The 20,123-nt window shown below is 39.3% G+C and overlaps 2 protein-coding genes and 1 pseudogene across 2 annotated transcripts in view; 1 reads left to right on the top strand and 2 right to left on the bottom strand.

Annotated features, from left to right (window-relative positions):
* The first annotated feature begins 4,397 nt into the window (after positions 1-4,397).
* Positions 4,398-6,576, top strand: LOC127430936 (alpha-(1,3)-fucosyltransferase 7-like; annotated as a pseudogene).
* Positions 6,577-8,541: 1,965 nt separating this feature from the next.
* On the bottom strand, positions 8,542-12,362 carry LOC127430598 (POU domain, class 5, transcription factor 1). Its single transcript, XM_051680477.1, has 5 exons — positions 11,601-12,362; positions 11,403-11,514; positions 11,189-11,319; positions 8,893-9,057; positions 8,542-8,805 (listed from the first exon to the last, which is right to left on the bottom strand). The coding sequence occupies exons 1-5, from the start codon at positions 12,360-12,362 to the stop codon at positions 8,542-8,544; spliced, it is 1,434 nt and encodes a 477-aa protein (XP_051536437.1).
* A 5,575-nt stretch (positions 12,363-17,937) lies between these two features.
* LOC127430605 (neural proliferation differentiation and control protein 1-like) overlaps positions 17,938-20,123 on the bottom strand; it is a 37,343-nt gene continuing 35,157 nt past the window's right edge. The window contains exon 9 of the mRNA XM_051680494.1: positions 17,938-19,816. Coding sequence (XP_051536454.1) covers positions 19,745-19,816 — 72 coding nt within the window. The 3' untranslated portion in view covers positions 17,938-19,744. The remainder of the gene's footprint in view (positions 19,817-20,123) is intronic.

Here is a 20,123-nt window from a genome sequence, read left to right as displayed (position 1 = left end):
AGTCAAACGAGGTGGTGACTTATGTGAGGGAAGTGATTTGAGTGCTCTCGGGGGCAATAGGCACTCCAGAGACGAAGACAGAAAGTTATTCAGATTTGGGGGTATGTGAGGAAGTTGAGTTAGGGCTGTCTCCTTTTAGTGTCACTGTAACCTCTGGGCAGAGAATACTGCTACTTAGTGATGGTGAAATGAAGCTTTGCGTAGCACCGAGGCTTTTCCCTCAACTGTATAGTGAAATGGTTCATTACTCAAAGCTTTTCAACACAGTGCACACTAATGATATCTTGTGGTCAAAAGGTTGAAAAGCTGCCTTTGCGTCCCAGAGGACCCAGCCATTTTTTGATTTTCATGTAATAAATCAATCACTTTGTACTCTGAAAACCATAAAGGCAATAAAAATAATTAGTCTTTCATGAGTCATGTGTCACTATTGATGTAGTACTTACACAATGTATGAATAAATCAGTCTATGAATGAATTTATGAAAGAATTTATAAATGGGATGAATTATCTTGTACTGTAGCTATTTTTATGAATCTGCTTTGATCAACACATGAAGCCTTGCTCACATAAGTTTTTGCCTTAGTCTGAAACCTATGAGTTCATAGGCAAGGATCATGTAGGCATATACACTATATTGCCAAAAGTATTCGCTCACCCATCCAAATCATTGAATTCAGGTGTTCCAATCACTTCCATGACCACAGGTGTATAAAATGAAGCACCTAGGCATGCAGACTGCTTCTACAAACATTTGTGAAAGAATGGGCCGCTCTCAGGAGCTCAGTGAATTCCAGCGTGCTACTGTGATAGGATGCCACCTGTGCAACAAGTCCAGTCGTGAAATTTCCTCACTACTAAATATTCCACAGTCAACTGTCAGTGGTATTATAACAAAGTGGAAGTGACTGGGAATGACAGCAACTCAGCCACGAAGTGGTAGGCCACGTAAAATGACAGAGCAGGGTCAGCGGATGCTGAGGTGCATAGTGCGCAGAGGTCGCCAACTTTCTGCAGAGTCAATCGCTACAGACCTCCAAAGTTCATGTGGCCTTCAGATTAGCTCAAGAACAGTGCGTAGAGAGCTTCATGGAATGGGTTTCCATGGCCGAGCAGCTGCATCCAAGCCATACATCACCAAGTGCAATGCAAAGTGTCGGATGCAGTGGTGTAAAGCACGCCGCCACTGGACTCTAGAGCAGTGGAGACGCGTTCTCTGGAGTGACAAATCACGCTTCTCCATCTGGCAATCTGATGGTCGAGTCTGGGTTTGGCAGTTGCCAGGAGAACGGTACTTGTCTAACTGCATTGTGCCAACTGTGAAGTTTGGTGGAGGGGGGATTATGGTGTGGGGTTGTTTTTCAGGAGCTGGGATTGGCCCCTTAGTTCCAGTGAAAGGAACTCTGAATGTTTCAGCATACCAAGAGATTTTGGACAATTCCATGCTCCCAACTTTGTGGGAACAGTTTGGGGATGGCCCCTTCCTGTTCCAACATGACTGCGCACCAGTGCACAAAGCAAGGCACATAAAGACATGGATGAGCGAGTTTGGTGTGGAAGAACTTGACTGGCCTACACAGAGTCCTGACCTCAACCCGATAGAGCACCTTTGGGATGAATTAGAGCGAAGACTGCGAGCCAGGCCTTCTCGTCCAACATCAGTGTCTGACCTCACAAATGCGCTTCTGGAAGAATGGTCAAAAATTCCCATAAACACACTCCTAAACCTTGTGGAAAGCCTTCCCAGAAGAGTTGAAGCTGTTATAGCTGCAAAGGGTGGGCCAACGTCATATTAAACCCTCTGGATTAAGAATGGGATGTCACTTAAGTTCATATGCGTCTAAAGGCAGATGAGCGAATACTTTTGGCAATATAGTGTATATATATGATCAAAATAAATGAAGATTATTGTGGAATAATCAGTTGAGTGCTTGTGAACTGGGCAGTGAAAGTGCTTGTGAACTGGGGATTTGACATATTATTATGTGGGAAATAGACTTTAAAGATTTTTTATTAAGGAACAGGATTTGTTCAACAGTGCAGGTGCTAAATCTATTTCTTTTTTTATTTACTACTTCCCCTGCCTTTGAGAATATTCTCTCACACGGGACTGAGGAGGCAGGAGTGCATAAAAATTCCAGGACAAGATGAAGATGCGGATAAACAGTCTTTTGAATAGCCCAGAAATGCAGGGGATCTTCTGTGTGTGGAATATTTGGGTCACTGAGGTACCGCTGACCCTCAACTGTGGCATCTACAGTCGCATTTTTCATCCTTCTGGTTTCTACATGACTGTCCAGTAGATCCCACAGACCTTTACCTGAAAATGGATAGAATAATAAAAATAAAATATAATGGAATTTAGGTTCTCCATGCCAAATGGAATAAAACACACACACACACACACACACACACACACACACAATACCACAAACAGTACCTGAGTGGGTCGCATGGCTGCCTGTGGCTCCTGCTGGCTCTGGTTGTGATGAGGGGATTTGAGAGGATGTGGATGGGGTGTTTTGGACTGCCACAGCACTTATGATTGCAGCACATGAGGCGTCTCACAGCAGTATATGCATTTGACTGGCTGCAGAAGCCTACAGTTTTAAAACGTGGATCAAGCAGATTTGCCAGGGTCATAATGCTCGTAGTCTCATATGTAGACATCCTCTCTGAGAGAAGCTTCAGGAGGTTGTTGCACAATTGCAAAGCCATCTCATCGTCAACCTGTGAGCTCTTTGAGGCGATTGCATGCCTCAGCATTCGTATAAGAGTAATCACCTTTGACCCTGACAATTCTATGGAAGCCTCATTGAAGTGGCACAGTACACCAAGAGATTCATTTACTGTCTGGTACTCTTCTGAAGTCAAAGGTGTGAGGTTTGTCTTCAGAGTAACCAAAGCAGCACCTACTGACTCCCTCTGAGCAAAGAGGCACTCTAACTTGCATACGTGCTGTTCCAACGTGTATTAACTTGTGATTTGGCTTGCCCATCAGATTTTGTAACAGCAATAGCCTTTCTCTTGCTGTTGTGCTGGACTTGAAATGAGCCACAATCTTTCGTGCCTTTACTCTAATATCCTCAAGACCTGGTGCTTGTTCTATGGCCTTTTTCACAACCAAGTTTAGGGCATGTGCTATGCAGTTTGTGTGGCGGAGCTTCAGGATGCCGGCACATGCTATCATATTGGCAGCAGCATCAGTTACAAGACATCACACTTTGTTCTGAATGACCCACTCCTACATCAAAGCTGTCTTCGCTTCAGCTATATTCTTGGAAATATGACTTTCTGAAAATTTTCCCACCACCAGTAAAACTGTGGACAGCTGATCCTTTTCATATATAAAATGACATGTCACTGTCAGATATGCATCCATATGTAAAGATGTCCAAATGTCTGATGTGAGGCTTACAGCTTTGGCCATTTCACCTCTTGCTTTGCCTTCTCTTTGGCCTCCTTGTATTTATCCTCAACCATTTTCTTTAATGACTGGCAGGATGGAATAATGATGGTAGGGTCTATAATTCCAACAAACTCCCTAAAGCCAGCATCTTCAACAATTGTAAATGGATGGTAATCATTTACAATCAAGCTGACCAAGGCCCCTTCGATCATTTGTTTTCTGGTCCCTGCAATACAGTAAAGTGTTTAAAATATAACTGCAGTAATACATAACAGCCTTTAAAACAATGTATACAGTTTAGCCTATTCCCATTATTTAAGATATATACCTTATTATAAAGACAGCAATAGACAAACACCTTGGTCTTACACCTTGGTTGCTTGTAGCTGTTGGTCCACTTCCTGAAGATGTGTTCTCATGTTTAGCTCTAAAATGTCTCAATATTGAGGATGTGTTGTGATATGACAACTGCTGAGAACAAATTAAGCACTCAACCTACAGAAGCCCACATGTATTACATTGAGTACATGTAATATTTTCATATTATGTAATATTTTACATAATATATGCTTATTACACATTGAATATACACAAAACAACACATTTAAATATTTATTCTCATTATGATTTATTCTTATCAAATCGTATGCTCCGTATTAATATTACTATTATTATTATTATAATTCTTGATATTATTAAACTTACTTTATTTGTTAACACCACCTGAAAATGCTGCCAGACTTCAGAACGGCCTCTTTTCTTTCTGGTTCCATGCTAACAATTCAAAAGAACTCACCCTCTGTTTCACTGTTTCACTGTTTCAATTCACTACCGAATCGAATGACACTCGAAACCTGCGCAAGGGACGAGCGCCATTTTTGAATCGGAATATGAAGCAGTCACGTGATTGTGTGCGGAAACGAAGCGTCGGACGTCACAGACCACGTGGTTATGGCAAAACGAATCAAGCTCCGGTACAGTGCTTCACTGTGAGATGTTTCGTTTTTTTGACACAAGCTTCGAAGCCTCGGTGGCGAACGTCACATCACTACTGCTACTTATCCCATTACGCTACCTGCTGCCACATGGCTAATTTGCATGACAGTTTTGCCCCGCCAATGTGAGACGTGGCCAACACAAACGTAATTAATATTACTTTAATGAACATGCCCGTGACAGACTCTCATCGCTGGGAATAATCCTCTCCTGTATTCCACACCCCATGGATGGGTCTTGTCGACCTGGGACAAGGGAAGTGTTTTAAATGGCTCTTTACGATTTTATGTGTGTGAATTGTTTGTCTTTATCCCATGTGCTGCTACTGTATTGGGGAGGGTGAGCAGGGAAGGTTGCGCCTTATGGGTGTGCATGTATTTTCTACAAGAGCCTTTTTTATTGTGAATAGTGTTATTGTGAATAGTGTAACTTGTGAATGAACTGAGCAGGGTTAAAGTTCACTTGTGTGTTTTTTGAAATTATGTTGTGCATTGCATACTTACTGCTGCCATCTTCCCATTTGCGTTTGCAACATGGAATTTTAGTTTAATGTTGTGTTTAATAAAGAAAATGGTCTTTTTGTGTAATCTGTGTGGTTGCGTTATTTATCTTTTGACATTTGCTAGTAGGGGCGAATAGAATCTATTACAATATTAATCATTTTGTGTTCTGATCACTCAATTATAATCTAGCCACAGCTAGATGTTTATGAAAAATATATTTTAAAAAGGAGAAAATATTTTTAAAAAGGCTCTTGTAGAAAATCTGTCACAGATGCCACACTGAACAAGGGAAGATGGAAGGCTTTTAGCAAAGGAAAGAAATACATGTTACATTTTCTGAAGAAGTGTAAGTGTTCTTTTTAACAGCACTGGCATGGCATTTTCTTTTTCTTTTCTTTTTTTGTGCTTGAGTAAATACTCTCGGTACACTCCCTCTTCTGGTCACTCTACTTACCATGTGAGGAATGAAGAAAATGAGGGATTCTGACTGTGACAAAACCACAAGTTGTAGGCAAACACTTTGCACAACCAATAGCAAATCCAACAATATACCATGACAATGTGTTTTCAAAACAAGATAACAAACTAACGCCATCTTCTGATACTTTCAAAGCAAGCTAATGGGTCCCATTACAAGATGTATGGCAAGGTGGATGAGGCATCTTCAACCCCCCTGATTCTCCTCACTATATTCCTGACATCATCTTTACATACAGTTTTATGATTTATGACGAATATCAAAATGTCAGCAATAGATCTCTCACAAAAAACATCACCATCCTGCTGTGGCACTGGCCAAATGGCACCTAGTACAACCTAACATGCGATGTATGTCTGAAGGACTATGGGATCTTTAGATGTTGGTTAGCAGACAATCTAAAATTTTTACAAGAGTGCCGACTTAGTGGTCTTTCATAACTTTGAGCTGAAGATGCAGAAAGTGCACCTGCCATTGGCTCTACCTCGGCCTGCCACTCAAAGGTGGGTGTGGCTTTCTTTGGAAGCGCCACCAAGCAACGGCAACCTCTCGGCACACAAAAACCTTCTCAACCTGACCGTGTCATATCACCCTCAAGGTGACATCACTGTGCCCTATGGGAAGTTGTTACCCTGGGAAAAACCAGGTCTAGACTTTGTTATACCAAAAAACAAGAGTTATGAAGCTCGTTGGGTGGTCAGCCACTACCGGAGACATCAAAAAAGGAGCGCAGTGTTCCAGGAGCTTAAGAAGAACCTTAACGTGCAATTGTACGGGCTTTCTGCCAAAAAGTCACTACCGAAGAAGGCGCTGCTCCTGACAGTTTCACACTGTTATTTCTACCTGGCCTTTGAAAACACACAGTCTCCACACTATATCATTGAGAAGCTCTGGAGAAGCCGGAACTGTGCCTGTGGTGCTGGAGCCGTCATGCAGAGACTATGAAACTGCAGCTCCTCCTAAATCTTTCATCCATGTGGATGACTTCACGTCCATAAATGCTCTGGCCAAGTATCTCAGAGACTCAACTAAAGATCCAGAGAAGTATAATACTTATTTCATGTGGCGACAAGCCTATACAGTCAAGCTGTATACAGACTGAAAAGAAAGACTGCAATATCTGCCCCATTTATGGACGATTTCCAACTCAAAATGTTTACAAAGATTTGAGTGCTTGGACAAAATGGTAACATAAAATGGACAGATTACATTTTACATGTTGTTTACTGTGTTAAAAAGGGGAAATGTGTCATTTCTGCACCACTAGAGGCACCAGAGGGAAATTGCAAAAATAATGACCGTTTCAAACAGGTTCCCCCAAACACACCTCTTATCTGCCATTGGTCAAACATAGTCCCATCCCAACCAGCACACCATTGGTTGAGGCAGTTTTGGAATGTCAAGATGATTGTGATGCTAAAATCAAAACAATGTTTTGAAAGTGCCTCAGAACCCATGTATACACTTTTAGGGGAGATCAACTTACAAATATCTTTTACTTTAGCCATATCTGCACTTGGATAGGAAAAATATTTCAACAATGAAAACATTTAATATTTCTAAGGCACATTTTAGACTGCTGGAGTACCTGAGACTATTTAGGCTGAGATAGACCACTTTTATTTAAATGAATGGGAGAAATTGGAACACCCAATATAACGGGTGCAGAAAAGGCAGTCCCACCTTAAAGGTAAAAGAACCAACCCCCTTCAAAGATACAGACATCCCTGTCAGTTAACTCACAAACACGCATGAGCAGGAACAGACAAATAGTTTAGCATGATCTGAGCTATATATATATAAAAATAAAAAAGTGATAATTGTTCTCAGATTTTATTGCTGATTTGAAGTATGTTCTTTGATTGTAATCTTGACCAACTGTTTTGGAGAGTTCACTCTTTCCCCATTCAAGTAGACAGGAGCTATACTTTTTTGCCACTTGTATCCATAGAAAATAGCTGCCCGGAGCATTGCCAATATGGCTGCCAAAAGGGACTTGGAGCAGAACACATCCTATTATTAATAAACCATTTTTAAGCACAGAACAGTGGTGTATACCGATGCATGGGGGAAAATATATTTTAGTGATCAAAATATTTGGGGCTGAGGCCTTGGTTCCAAACTGAAACCACAAACCCCATTTCCTCTCCTGTCAACATGCATAAACACCCTCAGTGAGAGGATCCTTGAAGGATGCAAGAATGTTTGCTAAAAGCCAGCAACATTTGTTTTTCCAAGACATTTAGATATCAAATAATCTGTGTAATTGCAACAGTTCAAAGGAGGCCAAAACAAGATAGCAATGACAGTCAATGAAATGGTTTAATTGCTACACAGAGGTACTGTACGTGTTGATTGCAAGAGCAGCATTTCAATAAATTATCAAATATGGCTTTCATTTACATTGGGATGAGAGCTTGCATTATTCAGACTCTGAAAGATAGGAAAGGTAAGGCACATAACCTCCAGAGAGGCTTATTGTTCCCACATCACCCTGATAAAAAGATATTACACCTAGTACCATATCATTTGGAGAAGGGAGGACAGTGCTGGCATTTAGAGAAAAAGAACAGTGATTGGTGTTCTTTGTGGACAATTTGGGGGTGTCTCCTCCAAATGATTTTAAAAATAAGTATCTGTTTAAAGATATCGGTAATTGGTCGATTCAAACTTAGACGGAGTTCATGAAACCAATAGGGAAATCTTGAATTTGCTGCCAGTTCACTACGAAAAGGTGATTTGAGCAGTAACAAAGAAATGGACACATGAAATAAGTTGGGAAATCATCAAAATATTTAACTACAGAGACCAACATTAAAACTGGAACATTGGCAAAAGAAAAAAAAGTCATAAAAACAATGATAAAATCATTTTTTAACCTATGAATTCATGTGCAAATGCATTACTTAAACAAGGCATCCATTGTTCATCAATCCACCTGGTAAAATTAGAGTGTCCAAAACGCACATTACAGAAGAACTGAGTAAGCTAGATGCAACATTACATAGAAATAAATTTGGCTTGGAGCATTTCTATGAACATCAAATCAACTTTAGCAGGCACCTGTAAGGTCATGTTCTCACTCTGGCCTAGTGAGCAGGTGTTTAGCAAAGTTTTAGGATGGGCAGAAAAGTGGAGAGGGCCAGCTGGTGAGATTAGCTGGTGAGGTGACCCACCAGTCCAGGGTGCAGGACGTTTTTAAAGATCTCTGGTCGGTGGAGGGGTGGCATGTATAGGGCAGGGGCTGCTCCGGGATGGGCTGGTCCAGGATAGCCTTGCCCTGGGAGCCCTGTGCCACCCATGTGGGGTGGAGGTGGTGGGCTCTGCTCATAATACGGACTTTCGACACATTCGTCATCATAGGGCAACGCTAGGCGCTTACCCTTTTGTCTACGATTGCAGAACCACACGCGTACCACCTAGAGAACAAGTATACAATTCAGGATATATTAGTCCTAGAAGCACCAAATAATGTGATCAAGCAGGAAAAATTAAGGCATGCTTACATCTCTCTCCAGGCCTAGGTCATCAGATATGTGTGTTATCTCCAGAGTGTTGGGCTTGGGGCACTTCACAAAGTATGACTCCAGAGCAGAACGGACGGTGCCTTCCAAACTGGTTCTCCGCTTTCTTTTCCTTGTGTCAACAAAAACCCGCTCAATCTTGTACATCTGGAGGATATATAAAAGGGTGATGAAACTGTCAGAATAAACATTAATATGACAGCAGGTTTGACAAGACATTGGCTATGTATAGGATAGCATCAGTAGCAGCACTCCCTGTACGCATATTACGGGAACAAAAAGAGTTCTGGGTGCCAGAAATGAGTGAAAAATTATGAGCAGGAGGTCAAGAGAACTGCAGGAGCCCAGACTATCAAGCCATTCTTTTCCAAGACAGGTTAGTGCACAGTAAGGGTGTCAAACGGGATGGGCCCTAAACGTTTCGCCATCTGATTTAGTTGTGCAGGAGCACGACACGGTACTGGCACCTTGTACATAAAAATAGCTGCTGGCGATGTCACAATTGCATTATTGCCGGTACGGTGTACTGACGCATACCGGCCCACTTCTAGCACTGGTCAAAACCCCAGTCTTAGTGAGGTATTAATATAAACTGTTTGTATAACACGCAGGGAAGAAAAAAAAAAAACCCCACAGATGTCTCAAAATACGGGATGCTTTAGACTTTGCAGTGTAAATGCAGCATTACAGACCTGCCACTGTGTGAAAAGTTTTACAAAGTCAACAATATTTAAGGAAAAAAAAATATATAAAAACTCTGCCCTTGGCTGTATAACTTTAGTAGCTTTAAGTATTGATACACCGATCAGCCATGACATTAAAACCACCTGCCTAATATTGTGTAGGTCCCCCTCGTGCCACCAAATCAGCGCCAACCCGCATCTCAGAATAGCATTCCGAGATGCTATTCTTCTCACTACAATTGTACAGTGCGGGTATCCGTGTTACCGTAGATTGTCAGTTCAAACCAGTCTGGCCATACTCTGTTGACCTCCCTTATCAAGGCATTTCCGTCAACAGAACTGCCGCTCACTGGATGTTTTTGTTTTTGGCACCATTTAGAGTAAATTCTAGAGACTGTTGTGCATGAATATCCAGGAGATCAGCAGTTACAGAAATATTCAAACCAGCCTGTCTGGCACAAACAATCATCCATGCATTATCTAATCAGCCAATCATGTGGCAGCAGTGCGGTACATAAAATCATGCACATATGGGTCAGGAGCTTCAGTTAATGTTCACATCAACCAACAGAATGGGGAAAAAATGTGATCTCAGTGATTTTGACCGTGGCATGATTGTTGGTGCCAGATGGGCTGGTTTGAATATTTCTGTAACTGCTGATCTCCTGGGATTTTCACGCACAACAGTCTCTAGAATTTACTCAGAATGGTGCCAAAAACAAAAAACATCCAGTGAGCGGCAGTTCTGTGGATGGAAATGCCTTGATAAGGGAGGTCAACAGAGTATGGCCAGACTGGTTCGAACTGACAGTCTATGGTAACTCGGATATCTGCTCTGTACAATTGTGGTGAGAATTTTTGCCAGTTGAAGTTCTTTTTAATTTGACACTCTTGAATTAGACGCCAGAAATACAGGGAGATGCGTTGCAGTTGTCTGTGTCAGTCTAGCACCAATGCTTTACATATTTATCATTGCATACTACTATTACATACTATTTAAAAAAATATGCAGTATACAGTAGCTCTATATATTATATAGCATGTAGTAAACTGTAAGCTTTTATCATATTAAAGGTGTACTTAGCAACGCGGACAACCAAAGTATACTTACTGACACCTAGGGGCGTTGATGTAGCATCATTCAAATTCAATAGTTTTTAGAATGCCATTGTAGAAATTCACTGTTCACAGTCAGCCAGGATTCATTTAACCCCAGAGTGAAAGTATCCAATAACACTGCAGCTACTTAGATTAAGCAAGTAGTATTCAGCTGGTCATGTGATTCTAACATGGCAGCCCCCATGAGGGGACCCTCACCATGTAAAATAAAACAGCTTTTATGACTGGAATATTGATCTTATGTAAGTGGTCATGACTTAATATGCATCAATTACAATCCATTTCTTTAGAAATACATATTTTTAAAAAATAACCAAGTGCAACTTTAAATTCCAAACATATAGCCAGTGCGTCAATATTTAAAGTAAACAGATGGAGTGAAGTAGACGGCACTGTAGCTTCAAGTTTAGTGGCAGTCGTTGTCTGTTTCGAGCGCCTCCTAGTGAGACTTATGAAAACGGATGTAGTCTACTTACATCCTGGGGATTTTCTGAATTCTCTGCCTCATTCAGCCATCTCTGCAGCAGTGGCTTTAGTTTGCACATATTCTTGAAACTCAGTTGGAGAGCCTCAAAGCGGCAAATGGTCGTCTGACTGAACATTTTTCCTAGACATTGAAAAATTAACAAAACAGTTCTTAAACACCCACTTGAACGTAATTATATAAATGGTTAAAGACCTCCAACTCACCATACAGGTTTCCCAGAGCAAGCCCCACGTCCGCCTGTGTGAAGCCCAGCGTGATTCGCTTGTGTTTCAACTCTTTAGCAAACTGCTCCAAGTCTTCTGTGGTCAGGTTCTCCTAAGAAGTTTTTAAAAGGCAAAACAATTAATACTCATAAACGAGACTAGATTTAAATTAAAGCTTAATTACGACTGAAATCTCACCTCCTCTTCAGAATCACTGCACCCTCCGCTGGAGGAGCCGCTGCTCCTGGCGGTGGTTTGCGCCTGACCCGTGGGCATGTTTTGCGCAGTGGCTCCGCTGAAAAATCCCGGGCTACTAAAGCCATTCCCGGGCGGAGATGGAGACAGAGAAGGAGATGATGCAGAGGGAGTCGGGGGAGCTTGGGAAATATTAGCGGGGGGCGTGATATGAGGCAGGCCGGCCCAAAAGTTCGGGTTCCATGGTGTGGAGTAATACATCCCGGTGGCCACGGATGATGCGCCTGCGGAAAGATGATACTGGGATTGAGGCTTGTCTTCTTCATTGGCGTAGTCCTCGACATCCTTCTCGGTCTTTACCTCAGCAGGCATCTTGATTTGCTCCCTGGTTGCAGCGATAGGCGGGCTAATGTTTGCCGGCAGGGTGGCGGTGGTGATCCCCGCCACCTGGCCGGTGAACTCGGGCGCCGCAAACGGGTACCAGTGTTTGGGCTGCGTGAAATCGCTACCTTGCAAATCATTGGCCTTGAAATCGCCTCCAACCCCAGAAAAAGGGAAGAAACTTTGTGGTAGCGCAGGGCTGATTCCATTGAAATGGGTTTTGTTGAAAAGCAGGCTTGGGTCCTGAAGCATGCCGTGCGCGAACTGTAAAGACGCACCGCCATGTCCATCCAGGCCCGGGACTTGAGGGTACATGGCCCTGTTGACCTCGTAGGGTCGGCTGTTGCAGTCTACGCCTGTCGGGCTCTGGGATCGGTCCGTCATCTCGCTGAACAAATCTCTTTGCACTTCAGGTAATAAAACTCACAGCGTGATGATCAATAAACGGACATAAATAGTTCCATTCCAGAACGTTCTTGCAAAATGCCCAAAACTTAGCCACAGACTCTAAAAGTCCCAGTGTCCTCTTTACTTAGTGCGTCTCAGCCTATATGGGAATGTGCGCAATCGTCGTTGGTAGGCCTACTTGTGTGTGATGGCCATCAGTTAGGCCCGTAGAATGGACCAACAGTAGTTCACCAACACCCACCTCACAAACAGCTTCCAAAACTCAACTCTGCCCTGTTCCACACAGGTTTTCCTAATCAATTGGAGTTGGAGGCTGGAGTCTTAACCTTGTACTCTCCTATTGGACGCCTGAGACAATAAGCCACAGCTGACGGTGAATTTGTGAATGAACTTGGGTTTCTTATTGGGTTAAAGGGCCTGTTTGGGAATATGGGCTGCGTCTCTACAACATACATGTTTGTATTTGCCAAAAGTTCACAAATCAAAAGGTAAAGAAAAAAATCAAACAAGGTGTTACTTTAAAAGACAATCCTCTTGTGTAGAACATCCATATCCCTTAGCCTATGTAAAATGGATGTTTTGACAATGTAAATAGGGGTACTGTGGATACATATGCATAGCATGTGTTATATATATATATATATATATATATATATATATATATATATATTCATGCCACATTAAGTAAACGTTGTTTCAGGAATATGAACTTAATGAGTTGTTCTTGATATTCACATTCTTGACATGTATGAAAATATCAATTTATTTAATTGAGGGAAAGTAAACAAGTCTTGTTCAAATTTACGTTTTAATGCATTTTAAATGTTCATAAATAAATATGATAGGCTATATAGTCTAATCTTTTGTTGCGAATAGCCTAATTTGTTTCTTTGTAAATAAAATGGACCATAAAACCAGTTAAAATCGGTTAAAAATGTATTGTTCTAACACAATACTGTTTTAATTCCTAAATTTTATATTTATGGGCTGTTTCACTGGGCTAACAGTGACATAAAAGGTGAAATGTTTGTCTTTGATATCGCAGCTTTGGATAACAAGCGTCACATCTCCCACCTTCACGCTGCTGGTTGGATCACCGTTTATACATGAAAAAAGTGCTGTGAATAATAATATTGTAGAAGTTTTTTTATTCACTTCATTTTATTCCAAAAAATAGCAAATAAATAGAAATTATATATATATATATATATATATATATATATATATATATATATATACACACACACACACACACATACATTATTAGTGTAGTAAAATGTTTTAAAATTAATATTAGAATATATATATATATATATATATATATATATATATATATATATATATATATATATATATATATATATATAGCCTATACATATTTATATATAGGCCCCCCTCTCTCTTTCTGTCTCTATCTAATTTGTTTTTATTTATTTATTTATTTATTTTTTATTTATCACACATTACACATTTACACATATATAGTGAAATTCTTTTTTCACATATCCCAGCTAAGCTGGGGTCAGAGTGCAGGGTCAGGATCTATCTATCTATCTATCTATCTATCTATATATATATATATATATATATATATATATATATATATATATATATATATATATATGCTAATTTATTTGTATAATTTATATTAATTATAAAAAAAAAAAAAAAACGTTTTTGTTCATAAAATATTCTACAACGTTGTATAAGGTTTAGCTCATCCGCTTAAAGGGATGCGCGAGTTTTCAGCGGTGGTTTATTTCATTACTAGCTGTTTACAGTTCTTGGTCTATACAGACGCATCGATACAGCTGTGCACCCCCCGACCGAGCCGATCGGTGCAGATTGCGGCAGGAAGACGCGCCACAGGAAAGTGGATGGGGGAGGCATTGTGCAAAAAGAGCCCGGGGCACCCCGCGGCTTCCAGATCCAGAGTTGCGATGGCCGGCCATTAGCTGCCTTTCAGCACTGAACAATACGTCGCAACCCTTTGATTCCGCCTCTACCCCTCCTCCCCTGAAACAAACACTGGTCAAAGTCTCTGCTCTGCGTTATTCCGAAGTCTCTTTCCAGCATTAAACCGCACAAATATATGGGAGTCTGTATATGCAGAAGACGTTATGAGAGATGTTAAGGGATGAAGTTGTCACCCATATAGTGGCCCCAGAAAGTTTGGATACTGAAGCCACACTTACAATTATGTATGCACGTCTTTGCATTATATAACATTTTAAACAATAATTATTTTAATGTAATTATTTCATTTTTGTTTAGATCTGACAAATTACATTACAAATGCAACGCACACAAAACAGTTCCCTGAAAACAACTCTTCTGATGAACGTGTTTTCAATTACTGAGTTTAAGTAATTCTGGTGCTGTTTATGAAATTCTTGAAAAAATATATGTTGGCCTGAGAAGTGCAGAACAAACTTTTATTAGCAGGCATATTTCTTAAAAAAATTAGCAATAGAAATTTTATTTAAAAATGATTAATATTTGAAAAACTTTTGTCCACCAAATCAGTCATGTAGTTTAACCAATGTACTGGTATCCATTTAGCTGTCATGTGAACAAAATAAAACATAAAACTGAGTGGACCCCTTCAGACCGTTCCAAAAAGCATTATTTTGTTATTTCATTAAATATTAATATTTTGACATTTTTATAAAAATGCATGTTTTGTTTACAATTCCTGATATTTTGTACAAAATATTTTTCACCTTGAAAAATACGTTTTAAAACTTTGAATCAATATTCTGAAATTTTTGTGAAAAGGCACATTGTGTTCAAGATTTGTTATTTATTTATTTATTTTTTTGTAGAAAATGCTATAAATGTTTTCAATAATTTGTGAAACAAACATGAACTCAAAGATCACATTTCTACGAACTTGACACGTTTTAAACTTGATTTTTTAAAAGATAAATAAGAAAAAAATGGTCGGGGTTGGGGAGACACTGTATAACTGTGGGCCCTACTTTGATTCCCATGTCTAATCCCTCTGAAGCCTCACCACCCACCCAGGGCATCACACACACCCGCAAGCACCATCAGTACAAGCACAGCTAACTCAAATCTTGAACAATCAACCCCCTGCCTTCAAACACACTCTGGCAGACCAGGAGCTATTGGTCACAACTGAGGTCTCCATCTCTCCTAGTTACAAAGCCGAGGAAAGGACACACAGGAGGCCTTAGGGGCCAGTCAAAGGTCTTAAAAGACATCAAACCACTGCTGCAGGCATTGTGCTGGCCCATGGACTTGGGTGGGGATTGTTATGTAAAATGCAGACAGAGGAGGAGAAAGTGATGACACTGGCTCGTGGGGTGTGCAGCGAGGGTTGGCTGAATCAGGATTAGGCCCAACACACTCCCAGGTGGCTTTTTTTTTGCAGGCTCTGTCTATTTAAATGGCTTGTATCCTGAAGGGTCTTGAGAGGAGTCTAAACAGGGAAAACACTCAGCTAAACACACTATACCTGAGTTAACTTCATCAGAGTAAATATTAAATGAAATTCAGAAAGGGAGAATGTACATTCAGGCGATCCTTTTTGCAAAATAAACCCAGACAAAGTGATCAGGACCCCAATGTGATGTTGTGAACAAAATCGGTTGCCTATAATGGTCAATTTTACAGTGTAGTAGGCATTATATGAAAATATTTGATCACGGATTGACCAATCAGAATCAACTGTTCAAGGTAAAACACATGGGATTTAATTTGCTCTTGATGTGCTTGCAGTGAGAAACTGTTTCTGGATGCCTGGTAAAATAAAACAACAGCTCTGCCCCACCATGGTTTACATTTGATGCATTCTGGAACATTTCAGAAGATGGTTGTATCTTGGGTTGCATCAACCTCTTAGAATTACATATTATAGACCTGTGAACCAAGTGTTATTGGTTTTAATGGACAACAGTAAATGGTGTATATGTTTGAGGTAAAATATAAGACGTGGATTTTCAGTGAGTTGAAATGTTGATTTTGATGCATAGATTAAAATCTAAAGATGGAAGGAAAACAAGGAAAAGTTGGATATCAAGCTTAACAGAAGAGCATTTCACAAATGCTCTTGCATACATCTATACAATGACCTTATGAGAATGACATAATAAAAACACATATTTTGGCAACAAATACAAATGTACTGATCCATCATTAAGTTCATCAACCCTCTCAGTTGCTTCTGATCTCAGTTTCACGCACAATAACATGACGCCCAGGCTATTATATAGTATAGTATCCAGAAGAGATACAGTGGGGTCTTAGGATTTTGTAAATATTAAAAAATTAAAACAAAGAAAAGTTATGATGTTAAATGAAGAGGAAATATCCATACCAGCACAGTTGCATACTATCAATTAAGCAACAGAGGGACATACCAAATACAAAAAATTCTGAAATTCATTTAAAAGTTTCATTATAAATATTATGCAAATAATTAATTTGTAATGAAAAAAAAAAAAAAAAAAACAGACACAAATTAAAAAAGAAACAAAAGAAGAATTTTCACAAGCGATCTCAGACTTTTGGTCCACACTGTAAATAAAAATGATCATATGCATCTATTCCATTCACACTTTTCAGTGGGAGTGTCCTTTTGCATGGATGGAAGGCAGCAGTGCATAGACAAGAATAACAAATACAGATGGTTGTGCATGCTTTACACATATTGTTTTGTCTCTTATTGAATGTGTAAAATATAATTAAGAAAATGATTCTATTTTTTGAAAGCCTAGACCAGACAAACAGATTCTTCACTTAGTTAAACAGTATATTTGAAACATGTGTTGGAGACACTTTTCAAAATATATATATATATATAAATATATATAAAAATTCTCACATCGACATGAATTAAGCATAATGTGAAGAATCCAATTAACTTTATGCTCAATTCTTAATAATGCACATTATCTAAAGATTATTCCATTCAGTTTGATGAAATTGTGTCATAAAATTGAAATGCGTAATTCTTGAATATAGGTCCTTCGAGTTTTAGTATCTAATAAAAAGGTATGTGATCTCTCTTCTCTCTACCCCTTTCACTTTATATAACCTGTCCGATGGCCTTTTGATTGCTTTTGACACCCTGCTGACGACCACGGCCTCTTTCCCCACATATCTTGATCGGGTGGCCTATGGCCGCCTTCCTCACCATTCACAGTTACAATGGCTCTTAATACCCCACCCCCCACCCCACATAGGCACCTCAATGAGGCTGGATCTGTGATGGCTCCTTCTGGAACCACACCTTATGGGGCATTTAAGTGGCCCATTGCAGAAAGGGTCTTAACTGGGGGAGGTTGTCTCTGCTATTGGCACATTCTTTTGAGGTGACTGAGTTGGAGAGGACAAACAAATATTTAAGCTATGGCTAAGAGCAAACTTGTCTTAGCATTGGCCTTGATCGGCCGTTAACAGAAACCAAGCGTCGACAGGTGTTTCAAGGGACTAACTTAAATCAGCAACTTGATTTAAGGTCAAACGTACACCTTTGAGAGTGAAATGAATTGACATTCATGTAGCTGATTCAACAGTTACCATAGTGAAGATTTAATGCACAAATGTAATGTCAAAATATTACTTCAGTTCAACTATTTCATGAAAAGCTTTATGTAAACAAACAAACAAACAAACAAACAATCTATTTCTTTAAAATGTATGTATTGTGTTTATTAAACAACTATACATTTATTGTCAGAAAACCTGTTTCTACTAGTATGAGAAATATTATTTAATTTATCTGTCTAATCTGTCATTTATATAGCACCTCAAAGGAATGTTCCAGGTTCAGTACTAGTTAAGCTCAATGGACAGCATTTGTGCCATATTGTTGATTACCACAAAAATGTATTTCAACTCGTTCCTCCTTTTCTTTAAAAAAAGCAAAAATCGAGGTTACAGTGAGGGATTTACAATGGAAGTGAATGGGGCCAAGTTTTGGAGGGTTTAAAGGCAGAAATGTGATGCTTATAATTTTATAAAAGCGCTTACATTAATTCTTCTGTTAAAACTCATGTATTATTTGAACTGTAAAGTTATTTCAATTGTCATTTTTACGGTCTGTTTTTGGGTTTTAGTGTTTGTTGACATTACATCGTCATGGTAACAAAGTTGTAAAACTGGCTATAACTTTACACAGAAACGCTTAGTTAGCAATTTTATCACACTAAAATCATGCTTACGCATATTGTTTATGTCTTGTGGCTATATTTTTGAAACAGTGAGTATTTTAAAGTAAAAAAATTAGCCCCCATTCACTTCCATTGTAAGTGCCTCACTGCAACCCAGTTTTTTGCTTTTTTTAAAGAAAAGGAGGAACGAGTCAAAATGAATTATTGTGGTAATCAACATTATGCAACAAATGCTGTCCATTGAGCTTAACTTGTGTTGAACCCGGAACATTCCATTAAGTACTTTTAAATATCTGTAGGCTACTGTACATTCTGTTTTACTACAAATCAATAAAATATTAAAATAATTTACTAGTAAAATCAAGCCATTTCAGTATTACCATAAACTACTATAATTCCAAGTCTGCTCACAGTTATCATGGTATTGAGTCTGATTGTCTTATAGCTAATGTGCGATAATGGCATTAATGCCACACCACAAAAAAGCCCAGTTTGTAGCCCACAAATATAAAAGAAATATTATGTAATGCAGTTTAACTTTGTTTTTTTACTGTATGTACACTAAAGGGACTTGAGCACAGGAGCCTTGATGTTTCTGCTTCAATCTATGTAGTATTACATTCCCTGACATAGCCATGATATCATAAAATGGAATGACATTTACTGGGGCACAAGAAGAAATACAATTAAAGATCATATGGAGAAGGGGAGAAATAGATTTCATATTTCACTGAAAGGCATACAAACTGAGAGGAAATTTACGGAACCAAAGTGACAAAAAGGAAATTAAACAGAACATTTATTAATCTCCTAAAAATGATATTCTTAAAGACCAGCATTAACAAAGACAGTAAGAAAATAGTATACAGATATGGACAGATAAGTAAATGTGTGAGAGACCACTGTGTATTGTTTTCAGTGGCAGATTTAGGCATGGGCGACATGGGCAACCGCCTGGGGCGGCATATTGCTATAATGTATATCATCTATTCTTCACTATCTTTATAGTGTAAGTGTATTATATGCTTTCAGTTTGTTCTGAGGGGCTGGCTGAGCGAAGGGCGTCAACCAAGACATTCCAGGAAGAAAAGTCATACATGTTTTTCACATGTGTGTTACATAGTATATGTGTGGTGCAACAGATGGTGCTTCAACCTATAGAAGAATGCTTTTAGGTCTGTTAGGCCTATTCTAAAAGTATGCAGGTGTGTGTCCAGGTCAATTGTGATTCCTCTGGGAGTGCAAGTTAGAGTCATCGAACAGTGGGTTTTTCACCTCCATCTCTCCAGTCTACAGAGAAAACAAAAAAGTTAAAGAAAATTAGTTTTATGGTTCTGGTTTTCCAGGCAGTATTAACATGAATAGTTCACCCAAAAATGAAAATTATTATTATAAATTATATTTACTCACCCTCATGCCATCCCAGATATGTATGACTTTCTTTCTTCTGATGAACACAAAGATTTTTAGAAGAATATCTTAGCTCTGCAGTTCATCACAATATAAGTGAATGGTGACCAAAACTTTGAAGCACCAAAAAGCAAATAAAGGCAGCATGATAGAAATCCAAAAGACTTCAGTGTTTTAACCCATGTTT

Source organism: Myxocyprinus asiaticus, chromosome 40, assembly GCF_019703515.2.
Source record: "Myxocyprinus asiaticus isolate MX2 ecotype Aquarium Trade chromosome 40, UBuf_Myxa_2, whole genome shotgun sequence".
Taxonomy (NCBI): Eukaryota; Metazoa; Chordata; class Actinopteri; order Cypriniformes; family Catostomidae; genus Myxocyprinus; species Myxocyprinus asiaticus.
This window is presented reverse-complemented; position numbering and strand designations above follow the sequence as displayed.